Source organism: Fragaria vesca, linkage group LG1 (assembly GCF_000184155.1).
Source record: "Fragaria vesca subsp. vesca linkage group LG1, FraVesHawaii_1.0, whole genome shotgun sequence".
Classification (NCBI taxonomy): Eukaryota; Viridiplantae; Streptophyta; class Magnoliopsida; order Rosales; family Rosaceae; genus Fragaria; species Fragaria vesca.
The window spans coordinates 4,115,862-4,125,720 of NC_020491.1; the positions used below are offsets into that span (position 1 = coordinate 4,115,862).

The 9,859-nt window shown below is 38.5% G+C and overlaps 2 protein-coding genes across 2 annotated transcripts; both read right to left on the minus strand.

Annotated features, from left to right (window-relative positions):
• Positions 1-5,245: 5,245 nt before the first annotated feature.
• LOC101291966 (ethylene-responsive transcription factor ERF015-like) lies at positions 5,246-6,126 on the minus strand. The gene has a single exon (XM_004288810.1). It carries the CDS (start codon positions 5,792-5,794, stop codon positions 5,246-5,248), a length of 549 nt encoding a protein of 182 aa, XP_004288858.1. The 5' UTR covers positions 5,795-6,126.
• Positions 6,127-6,242: 116 nt separating this feature from the next.
• LOC101307825 (30S ribosomal protein S17-like) lies at positions 6,243-8,673 on the minus strand. The gene is made up of 4 exons (XM_004287391.1): positions 8,565-8,673; positions 7,726-7,929; positions 7,503-7,638; positions 6,243-6,510 (listed from the first exon to the last, which is right to left on the minus strand). The coding sequence occupies exons 2-3, from the start codon at positions 7,885-7,887 to the stop codon at positions 7,504-7,506; spliced, it is 297 nt and encodes a 98-aa protein (XP_004287439.1). The 5' UTR covers positions 7,888-7,929; positions 8,565-8,673; the 3' UTR covers positions 6,243-6,510; position 7,503.
• Between the last annotated feature and the right edge of the window lie 1,186 nt (positions 8,674-9,859).

Consider the following 9,859-nt stretch of genomic DNA (forward strand, 5'->3'; position numbering starts at 1 on the left):
ATTTATATATAAATATTACAAACATCAACTTCATCTACATCCAGAACGAAAATCTAGGTTGTTGATAAGAGTCATAAGACACACGCTGGTCCACAAAAGTACAATAATCAGACCAAGACATATGACTCATATAGTACAAATTGTAGTGTTGAATATGATAATCATATATATCTTTGAAGCTGGCGACTATTCCCCTATAAGTGGATGGTAAGGATAAATCCAACTGGATGACTGATCACTAACTTCCGCGTATTGATTATAGCCATAAACATTATAACCATATTGATTGTTGCCTTCTTGGGATTCATTTGAGGTTCCAGTCCCACTACCTAAACTGATAGAATCAAAACTTAGTGCAACTAAAGCAACATCTTGATTATCATTTGGACCTCTAGTCCTCTTTCCATACATGGTATCCTCTTGCGCTCCATACCTAGTACTTCTATAGCCATGTTCATGGGAGGGATGATCGTAATTTTCTTCAGATAAAAAATTATTCAATCTACCAACTGTAAAAAATTGTCCATATACTTATTCTCTTTCTCAAGTGTAAATATTCCTCCACTGTCCATTTATCTCCAAGTTTGATAATTGTGTAATAGATCGATCTGCATCCAGATATATCTCGAAAGGAATCATGCTCTTCTCGAGAGTCGAGACCACCACTCTTCATTGGGATACACCTCGAGGGAATTACTTCTATTCCGGATATTATTTCAATTTTTTTACAGATATTTTTTTAATATGTCGGTGATATATCAAAAATATCATAAATGTCGGAGATATTTCCTAAATATCGGTGATATTTGATGATATTTCCTAAATATCTGGGAAATATCGTAGATACGGTGGAAGATAAGATATTGACCCCTATAGATATATCGGTCATTCGAAAAAGGGAGACATCGGAGGATATATCGGATATATCGCAGAGATTTTAATCCTCGGTCACAGGAGAGGGCGAAAGCTTTGCTACTGCTATTTTATGTTATTATTGTTGATACAGAAGTTCAACAACAGGCAATAACAACACAACAACAGCAACATGAATCAACAACTTGCAGTAGCAGCACACAACAACATCACACGCAATAACAACACATCAACAACACACACAGTAGTAACAGACATCAACAACAACATGCAGTGGTAGCACACAACAACAGCACACGCAGTAGCAGCAACATGAATCAACAACTTGCAGTAACAACACACAACAACAACACACGCAATAGCAACACGCATCAACAACACACAGTAGCAACACACATCAACAACATGCAGTGGCAGCACACGCAATAGCAACACACAACAACACACAGTAACAACACACGCAGTAGCAGCACACAACAACACACAGTAGCATCACACAACAACAACACACATAGTAGCAACACATAACGTACAGCACGCAGTAGCAACACACAACCACACGTAGTAGTAATACGCAGTATGCAGTAGCACCACACAAGAACACACAGCAACAATACACGCAATAACAGCACATAACAGTACGCAGTAGCAGCACACAACAACACACGCAGTAGCAACACAACACATAACAGCAACACACACAGTAGCAGCACATAACAGCACATAACAGCACACACCAACATCACACACGGTAGCATCACATAGCATAATGCAGTAGCAGCACGAAGCATAAGCACAGATTAGCTACAAATGATCACTTTTTGCTGTCAAATTCAACAGATGTGGATTTTAATTCCAAAAACTCTTTGAGTAAACCAAGTTGTAGAGATCGAAGAATAATCAAATTAGATTTGGTTGGATTTGGCAAAGCCTTAGTCAACATTCATCCTTTCATTATTCGGCTCCTCCTCCCTTCCTCGCCTCCTAGCGATTTGGTCGGAGCGGTGACCGGCGAAGAAGAAGAAGAAGAAGAAGAAGAGAGAGAGAGAGAGAGAGAGAGAGGAAAAGAATCGGTGTGTTTCTCAGATCTAAAAATTGTGAAGAAGTGGTATTTTGAGACAGTGGTAGTTTTGTAGATATTTCAAAAATAATAGGTTTTTAGGTATTTTGCATAAAAAATTGCTGACAGGGTCTGGTACTATACACTGTGGGCTTGGGCTTATATCCTTATTTGTTTAAATCTGTTGAAAGGTGGTTTTTCTGTGTTTTGCAACTGTCTATGGTAGTGGGATGTCATTTTCTATAATTAGTTCATTCCCTATTTCAATGACAATCTTTTTCATTAGCCCATTCCAATATAAGGTAACATTTTTTATGCCTAAATACACAAATTTTTACTAAAATCTTAATAAATCATATTATTTTAAGACTATTTTGCCCTCACCCCTTAAACATGCATAGAGAGAGAAAATGGAAGAGAGAATACTTGGCCGGAATCTCACCCGACTCCGGTAACCGGCCGCCGGATTTCTCTGGTCGCCGGATTTCGGTTACCGGCTGCCGGATTTCTCTGGTCGTAGGATTCCGGTCACCGGTGACTCGCTTACTGACCCCCAATAATCAGTTGCTGACCCCCAATAACTTGGTTACTGACCCCCAATAATCAGTTACTGACCCCTAATAATCATGTTTCTGACCCCAATAACTTGGTTACTGATCCCCAATAATGAGTTACTGACTCCAATAACTTGGTTACTAACACCTAATAATCGGTTACTGACCCTCAATAATCAGTTACTGACCTCTAGTAACTCAATTACTCACCTCTAGTGACTCAATTACGAGACAACAATTGAACAATATAACCACTTTACATGCATTTTAAACCAAAACATAACATATGCATCATCCTCTCCACCCTATCATTCTGATTACATAAACATAAAGCCGATTCCAAATGTCATTCCCCATTACTCTGGCTTAAATCCTTGCTCTTAACAATAACGATAATAAACCGAGAACACAAAATAGATATGTAACTAAAATGCTGACCAACTTTGACAAGAAACCACAAAGTTTACGATCATTTACTCAGCCTTCTCAACCGGAGCTTCTTTTGTGGCAACAACCTCAGGTGCCTCCTTCGCTGCTTCAACTAGTTTCTCTACTTCCTCCTCGACTACGGGAGCCGCCACTGGCTCCTTAGCAGCCTCAGTGGTCTCCTCGAAAACAGCAACAGCAGGCTCTTCGACTTTAACCTCTTGAGCCTCTTCTTCTTCCACTGGCTTCTCTACTTCTAGTTCTGCTGCCACCTCCTCGACGACGACACCGATGAGAGAGAGGAGAACTCAGGGGTGAGGGCTCGAAAAGCAGGAAGAGGTAATCACCTACTCAAATCGATGTCTGGTCATCTTCGCTTCACAATCTGCCTCGCGGTTGAGGATTATTAGACATCTACCTCAATTTTGGGGCTTAGAGAACAACGAGGAACAAAGCGAGAAGTGAGATATTGAAGCCGTCATCAATCACCAAAAATCGAGGAAGAGGAGCCGAAGAAGAAAACCGAAGTACTAAGCCTCCGGGAAGCATCCTCCACGACGGCGGCAACAATGATGACCGACGAGGAGCTCGTTAGACTTGACCGACGTGGAAGTCATCGGTGAGAACGACGAGCCCGGCTGCTCGGGTCTTGGTGGATGCGCTCGCTCATGGACCTCGTTGAAGCTGGAGATGAAGAGGCAGTGCTAGCATGTGGGGTGGCATCGACGGGGAGAGAGAATTAGTTTTAGATCTGGGAGGAGAGAGACGAGTCAGACGACTAGAGAAGAGAGGTGACTGCGTATGAAATAAAGACATAATTGTCGTTTTGATAAGAATCATTGGAATGAGATATTAGAAAAGATTTTCATTGAATATGGCTTTTTTATCTCTGTTTTTGTGCAAATAGGCATTTTCCCAATAATATTTCATTATTGTTTTATGAATATTTATGATAAAATTAAGAAATTATTATTTAAAATTTAAAAATATTTATTATTATAAACAGATCGGATTAACAGGTTTGATATCTGTTAACCCGCCGGATTCAAATTTAGATCAAGTTATCAGAGATCCAACGGGTAACGGGTCGGATCCAAATCTAAAATTTCTATTACGGATCCGGATCTAAGTTAATCCGGTCCATTTACAGGTCCAGACTTAGGAACTTGGGATTTAGGAATCGACTAGTCTTCCTGCCACCCTTTCAAATGGCATTCATAGCTTTGATTTTAACCGATACATATCTCCAATAACTATATGATTAAACCATAACCAACAATTCCAGCGACAAGAAACCTTGAGGGAAAAAAAAATGGCACACAAAACCAAAGATTTGTTTTTCCTTTCTGAAGACATCAATACCAAAGATCACCATCACCCTCTTCCACAGCTGAGCCATCCTACCTCCTCTGCCCTTTTTCATCCCTTAGATTTCACTATGCTACTAACTCGGGAGAAAGACTGGTTATAGGAACTCCTTATACCCCCTCCAAACAAGGTTATCAATCAATTATTCTTCTGCCCACACACCCTTTCGATGACATGCATACAACACTTTGAATCTAAACAGTCCTCAAGTCACCAATAGTTCTATACAATGTAAAAACAGGGAAAAAATAACAGCAAAACTAGAGACAAATCCAAAGCTTTTCTTTTCTCTGTCTGGAACACTAATTTACTGACTCAAGGAAATGAAATTCCTTGTTCCACTTCTTTTGCATCACAACTCACAACATATTAATTGCCAAAACCATTTTAGTAAAGTAGTCATTCTTTGCCCAATATTGCACATTGGTTACCAAAAAGATGACCACATTTACCAAAAACTTGACATGGTTACCAAAAATGAAGGACTCCAACCATCTTCAGGATTTACAGTGGTGTTAATATCAAAAATTGCTTTGCACACAAGGTAAAAACTTAAAACTATGTTATGTATGAAAAGAAACCTAGATTGCATATAATTCATCCTAACATAATAGCAAACACAGAAACCCCCTATTCTTTATAACTGCACACTACAGTTTTCTTTTTAAGCTAGGCTCCAGCACTATCCATGATTGAGACAGAAAAGTTTCATGATAGTGGATATTCCATAAGTGCAAGAGGAGTTTCCATTTCTCATGATAACTTACACATATTTGAAATCCACAATTGACAATTTGTCTCGCCCTAGCCTACCCAAGTGGAATATACATGAAAAGCTACATGCACACATTGATCTATGCAACAAAAATACACTCATACACAGCAATATATGCACATAAACACAGATAAATATACACATACACACTTGAAATGCAAATACACATACTATTTTGCACAAAACTGCCTAATAGAAATCAGATATCCAATCTGTATCCAAAACAAGGAAATCATCCAGTTGGAAATCTTCTGGTGGATCAGAAGAACCTACTCCTGTTGCACAGGTTGGGGCAAGGGGATCAACCTTTACCTCATATTTACTTGCCATATCCTTAGAAACTAGTGGAGAAGTGGGTGTATCAGCTTGTGCCTCAGCTTTTATAGTAGCTGACACCGGCAAAGACACTGGTACATAAGATGAAGCGAAATTCATGGCAATCTGCTGAATATCAAACTTGGACAAGGAAACTGCAGAGCCTGCAGGAAGCACTGGCCTTCTATCACCTGGAAAATTGAATCGCCCACATTCACCATAAATGCAATATAGGGCTGCATCATAGGCTCGAGCTGCCTTTTCAGGAGCATCATAAGAGCCCAACCATATCCTTCCTCCCGACTTTGGAACTCTTATTTCTGAAACCCATTTACCCCAAACTCTCATTCGTATGCCCTTGTAGAGACATGGGGTTTTCTCTCGCCGAACTTTCTTAGATTTAGAAGTTGTTGGCAAATCCATAGGAATGGGGGTCAAGAGGTCTCAAGATAGTGGAAGAGTAGGATCTGAGAGACCTACAGTAGGATATCATATGTGAAGAAAAGTGGAGACCAACACAATACAAATTGAAGGAATGCCTTAAGAGAGCAGGTGGAACTGACATGATGGTGGCACGTGATGTTACAAGTTGCACGTGGCGGCAAACATACTGTCACGTGGTGAGTTTGTATCAAGAAGGAGTTTCCCAAATGCATCGAAGTTCCGAAACGCATAGAAAAGCAGTTGGGAAGACAATAAACGATGCACTAGTTACCTTTTAAGCTTCAATATAAAAGGGAATATAAAGGAAGATATATAAAGATATGATTATGTATATATATCTAGAGCTATCATATTAAGTAACAAATCAACCAAAATTTCCTATATCTAGACTTTCAAATGTAAGAACCTAATCAACAAAAAGTTTTCTCACTAACACAAATTTCAATGACCGAACGAATGTTCATGAGCTATCAACATGATAAATTATAACAAAGCATTGATTCAATTTTAGACTTATCCAAAGTTTCTGGTGGGATAGTTCAGTACATAATTGGAGATATAAATTCACCATATAGGTTGGGACTAGAAAAGGTGCATTCACCCATACAAACAAAACATTCAAGAAACTGTAGGAACTAGTTTTGGCTAAACCTAATATAATCTCAACCTCTCAGATGCCATACATAAAGCTTCACCTGCCAAAAAGAACGAAATTCAACCAAAGTTTTAGATGTTGTTACAAGGAGCTGAACAGTTTGCTAAGTTACAATTTGTCTCGCATATGATGAAGATAATGTCATGTTCAGTTACATTTCTATCAACTTTAGCAGTTTCCGATAAGAGAACTGAGCCACACAAAATTACAGGCGTTACACTTGACCATTTACGTTATGAGACTTGGGGTTGGAAATGACATGAAAAGCCAACGGTTTAAAGAAGTGCAGAACAACACAAACAGAAAAGGCGGAAAACTAGTGGTGACCCGCTTCTCCAAGAAGTAGTGATGTCATGTACGTAACTACTGCATTAGATCCTAGAATAAATGCACATAGATAATGCACCATACCTATCTATAAACTATATTTTCTATGAAATCTTCACAAGAATTACATTCTTTCTGATTTTAGATTTATCCAAAAACCAGCGGGTTGGCTTTATCAGTTGGAATCTAGCATATAATCAGGAATTCGAAAATGAGTATTTCATAGTTAAACTAAATTGTTTATATATATATATATAACAGAGCCCTTCTATTGAGGGATCCCTATTTTTAGTCACTTTTAAGGATAAGCCCATATCATTGGATCTGTCATTTAATGAGATTGGATGGCTGAGATTAAAACAAAAAGTTACACACTCTATATCAAACCTGGACCGTTCAAGATCATTAAAAATAAATCGAAGTTTTGAATGGGTTAACGATCACTAAATTATCTGAAAATTTGTAGAAATGATCTGCTCATATAACCCAATGAATTGAACGGTGTAGATGCAAAAATTTGATCGGGAAGTTGGTGTAATGCCCTATCCCTAGAAATAGTCAAAAATAGGGATCCCTCAATGGAAGGGCCCTCTATATATAATCTGAACAAATACACTAAGACATGAGTGACCGGAAGAGATAAAGAAAAGACTCCTAGTTCATTGTTAAAACAATAGATTATTAAAGCAGTTATGGAAGCAAAACCTTAAGAATTGGTATCAAGTGGAGCTGCAGCTGAAGCCGATGGGGAAGGAGGCTGATAGATGCGTGCTTTGGTGACGATTTCAGCAACAATCCAATGCTTACGTTTGCTCAAAGGGCGTGAAGGCTCCAATCGAACCTGATGAAATGATTAAACTAAAAATCAGATACAATGTAACTCTGTTCAAAACTTCAAAAGAGATATAATGCATTACATAAGACATACCCGGTCTCCAATGTTGCAATGATCGTTCTCATCGTGGGCCATGAACTTGGATGTCCGCTTCACGTATCGGTTGTAGAGCTTGTGATGGAACAGCCTATCCACCGCCACAACCACTGATTTCTGCATTTTATTGGAAACGACCATCCCCACCACTGTCTTCATCTTTCTCAACAAAAATGTGAATATACTGGCCTTACAAACGACCTGCATCTCTCATTCAACATATAATCAAACTTAGTATGGGATCAAATCAGACACAGTCGACCCCATGGAACCAAACTAGCGGATATATAAGTTAAATAGTTGTGTACTCATAACTCACAACATAATTCCAACTTCGATGTTCAATTCTCAACCAGATAAAATGAAAAGAAGCTCAGATCAATGCTATTTCTTCAACAATTACATCCAAATTTTGAATCAATCAAACCAATTTGACCGAAACTGTAAGTTGCTTCCTTTATTTTCTATAAACTACCAGATTTCATGGTCTAATATTTCAATGATGCTCATTTCCGCACAGAAGCAACCAGAATAAACAAACCTTATCAAAATCGAGAGAACAAACTCCATTTCAACAAGTGTCTAAGCTAGAACTACAATTTATGATTTAAACCCACAACTCTTAAACCCTAATACCAACAACCAGGGTTTAAAGACTAAGATTTCAAAAGCCCAATCACCAGGTGTGCAATTGATAATTCTATGATCACCTTTGAATACGATTCCATAAAATCAAAGCTACGATTAAAAATCACTAGGAATCGCTATTCTCCAAGTTTGAATCCCAAATTTTCTTCAACGCGGAGAAGAAAAGATTGATGAAATCTGAAGCGTACCTGCAGAGAATCTGAGTGCGATTCAGAAATTGAGAGACGTCGGAGATGAGAGAGCAGGCTCCGGACGTCAGGGAGTGGATGGTGAAGTGAAGAGAGCGAGTATAAATTCTGCGAGGGTTTGCTGGTTTTAATTTCGGGGTCCGATTTTACCATTTACATCTCTCCTTTTCTTTTCTTTTTCACTTTTTACTCTTCAGGTAGTCCTTGAAAAGTTGAAATTATCCACCAAATTTTCCTCCTTTTTGTTGAAAAAAAAAAATAGAAACGGTACTTCAACTTTACCTTTGATAATAAGGGAGGTCTACCGTCCCACTGTTATTTGGTTTAGCGTCATAGTCTCTCTCAAAAGAGAGGAAGATGATATTGGTAAAGGTTACTGCGTCATGCTATTCACAATTATACAATGTGTGTGCTTTCAAGTTACCAAAAGGGATATTGAAGGCATACCAGTCAAAACTCAAAAGTGGCAAAATTATGGTAGGGCAAAGGAGGGAAAAAAGATATTCATTGGTGCAAGTGGAGTAAACTGTGTCTAAATAAGTGAGAGGGTGGCTTAGGGTTCTGTGACTTAAATCTTTTAAACCAGGCCTTACTAGCGAAAACATTATAGAAGATTATGCAAGCACCATTTTCTCTTGTTGGTCTAGTTCTTAATGCAAATTATTTCCCGAATTCAGAATGGTTGTCGGCAAGGGTGGGGAGGAGTGCTTCTCTCCTTTGGTGAAGCTTGGTGTGGGGCAAGAATCGTTAGAGCTTGGATTTAGGTGGAGAGTAAGGAATGGTCATTTAATCAGTGTGAAAAAGGATTGATGGCTTCCTCAATTGGTAACTTTCAAGGTAATATCCCCTCATCAGTCTCTCTAGAATGTTAGAGTTGCTGATTTTATTGATGAGAACGATGTATGGAAAGCCGATTTGATCTGGTCGACTTTTTTGGAGTTTGAGGCTCAAAGTATTTTTTTTTTTTCATTCCTTTGCTAAGAAGTAATTGTGTTGATCGACTTATTTGACACTATAACAAAAATGTAAGGTACTCTATAAAGTCTGGTTATTGGGTGGCGATTTCGGACAGGTTGACAAGAGAGGGTGAATGGGATCGAGTAGTTGTTCAGAAAGGTTGAAAGAGGTTGTAGAGTCTGAATCTACCAAACAAGTTGAAAGTGTTCTTGTCAATTTCAATGAATTAGATTTGGAAAAAATTCAGTTTACTACCCTGAACTTTAGGTCTAAAATCAGTTTGATACCTCATCTTTTTTTTTAATCAGTTTCATGCCTAAACTTTCAAAATGACATCA

What these genes read in the sequence shown, in the direction of transcription:
- LOC101291966 (XM_004288810.1), bottom strand. Translation starts at nt 5,794, where the DNA reads ATGGATTTGCCAACAACTTCTAAATCTAAGAAAGTTCGGCGAGAGAAA.
- LOC101307825 (XM_004287391.1), bottom strand. Translation starts at nt 7,887, where the DNA reads ATGAAGACAGTGGTGGGGATGGTCGTTTCCAATAAAATGCAGAAATCA. An exon ending in ATTGCAACATTGGAGACCGG is followed by an intron (nt 7,639 to 7,725) that starts GTATGTCTTATG and finishes TCATTTCATCAG; the next exon opens with GTTCGATTGGAGCCTTCACG.